The sequence below is a fragment of the Poecilia reticulata genome, linkage group LG10 (assembly GCF_000633615.1).
Source record: "Poecilia reticulata strain Guanapo linkage group LG10, Guppy_female_1.0+MT, whole genome shotgun sequence".
Taxonomy (NCBI): Eukaryota; Metazoa; Chordata; class Actinopteri; order Cyprinodontiformes; family Poeciliidae; genus Poecilia; species Poecilia reticulata.
In genome coordinates, this window is record NC_024340.1 from 32,051,069 (window position 1) to 32,052,605 (window position 1,537).

Genomic DNA, 1,537 nt, shown 5'->3' on the forward strand with positions numbered 1-1,537 from the left:
GGGCGGCCCCGGGGCCCCCCAGCGGCTCCTTGCGGTCCTCGAAGCTGTAGTTGAGGATGTCCTGGATGTCCTCGATGGGGACGGAGCAGTTCAGCTCCTCCATCAGCTCCTTCCACTCCTGCTCGTTCAGGTTCAGGTCCAGGAAGAGCCCGTTGCCCCCGGCGACCGACGGCGGCATGATGGGGAGGATGTCCTCCGGCTCCTGCTTCATCTCCTTCTGGTGGAAGTCGGGCTCCGGGTCCGGCGGCTCGGCCCTGCGCGGCCCGTTGGCGGCCCGGTCCGTCAGGCCCGGCTTGGCGTCCGGGCCGGCGCCGTTCTCCAGGCAGGCCTTCTTATTGGCCGGCAGGCCGTCACACACGCCGTTACTCAGAGGGGAGCCGCCGCCCTCCAGCTTCCTCTTCACCACGTCATGAAGCTGCAGCAACAGGAGGGGGAGGGGGGAGACGCATCATCACAGTGGGAATCATCAATAATAATGATTATAAATCTGCATTTATCTGGATTATCAGAATAATCTAATGCTAAAATAACAGAAAAACGTTAAAACATGCAAATAAATTATTTATATTTAATTATTTAAACTGGTGAAAAATAAATTTTAAATGTAGTACAATAGGAAAACGGGAAACATTCAGAGTCAGAGCTGGAAGGCAGCCGAGCTGCAGACGTGAAGCGTTTGAGGAATGTGGGACATCTCAGCGCTGGACGGATTCAGATTCCTTTAGTTTCATCACCAGGAAGTTTTACACTCAAACACATTTACAGCAAAATAATAATTAAATCACTTCAACATGAGCTTCCAATCCTTAAACAGAGGAAGCGATTATTAGTCACGTTTCCATCAATGTTTTTAATCCTTTTAAAGTAAATTCATCCTCCTGTGGTGGTTTTTCTGCTGCGATATAAAGTTTTTCCATGTATGTCAATGTCTGACATCTCAGGTTTTATTTATTTTTCTTCATAAACTTTGATCAGATATAAACAGAAGCTTTCCATAAAAATACATTCAAACTGTTTTCATTGTTTTTCTCGTTTGTAAATAAAGAGTCATTTTCAAATGCAGCTCCTGCAGAAACAAAGTAATAAATCGATTAAAATCAGTTTCTGAACTGGAGTTTAGATGTTGGTAATGAACTACTGTCTGCTCTGACTGAGCAGGAGGAGGAGGAGGAGGAGGAGGAAGAGGACGAGGAGGAGGACGAGGACGAGGACGAGGAGGAGGACGAGGAGGAGGAGGAGGAGGACGAGGAGGAGGACGAGGAGGAGGAGGAGGAAGAGCAGGAGGAGGACCTGGTAACGAGTCTCCGGGTGGATCTGATACGTTCGCAGCAGGAAATGCCACAAATCTTTGGGGTCAAACTGTTCATGGTTGCTGTCGGATTGAATCAGTAGCAGAAACGACAACGCAGGAAAAAGAGAAAAGAATTTCTGCTAAATTAATCAGAACCGAGCATCAGGACCTGCTGGGGACCGTTGCCATGGTGATCCCGTCTTTAAGGTCGTCACACCAAAGAGCCTGAAAACGAGTCCAATCCAG

General features: G+C 48.5%; 1 protein-coding gene across 1 annotated transcript in view; it reads right to left on the bottom strand.

The window, feature by feature from the left end:
* The window catches only part of maml1 (mastermind-like transcriptional coactivator 1), an 11,633-nt gene that overhangs the window by 6,559 nt on the left and 3,537 nt on the right, over nucleotides 1-1,537 (bottom strand). Inside the window, exon 3 of the mRNA XM_017307038.1 lies at nucleotides 8-415. Coding sequence (XP_017162527.1) covers nucleotides 8-415 — 408 coding nt within the window. The remainder of the gene's footprint in view (nucleotides 1-7; nucleotides 416-1,537) is intronic.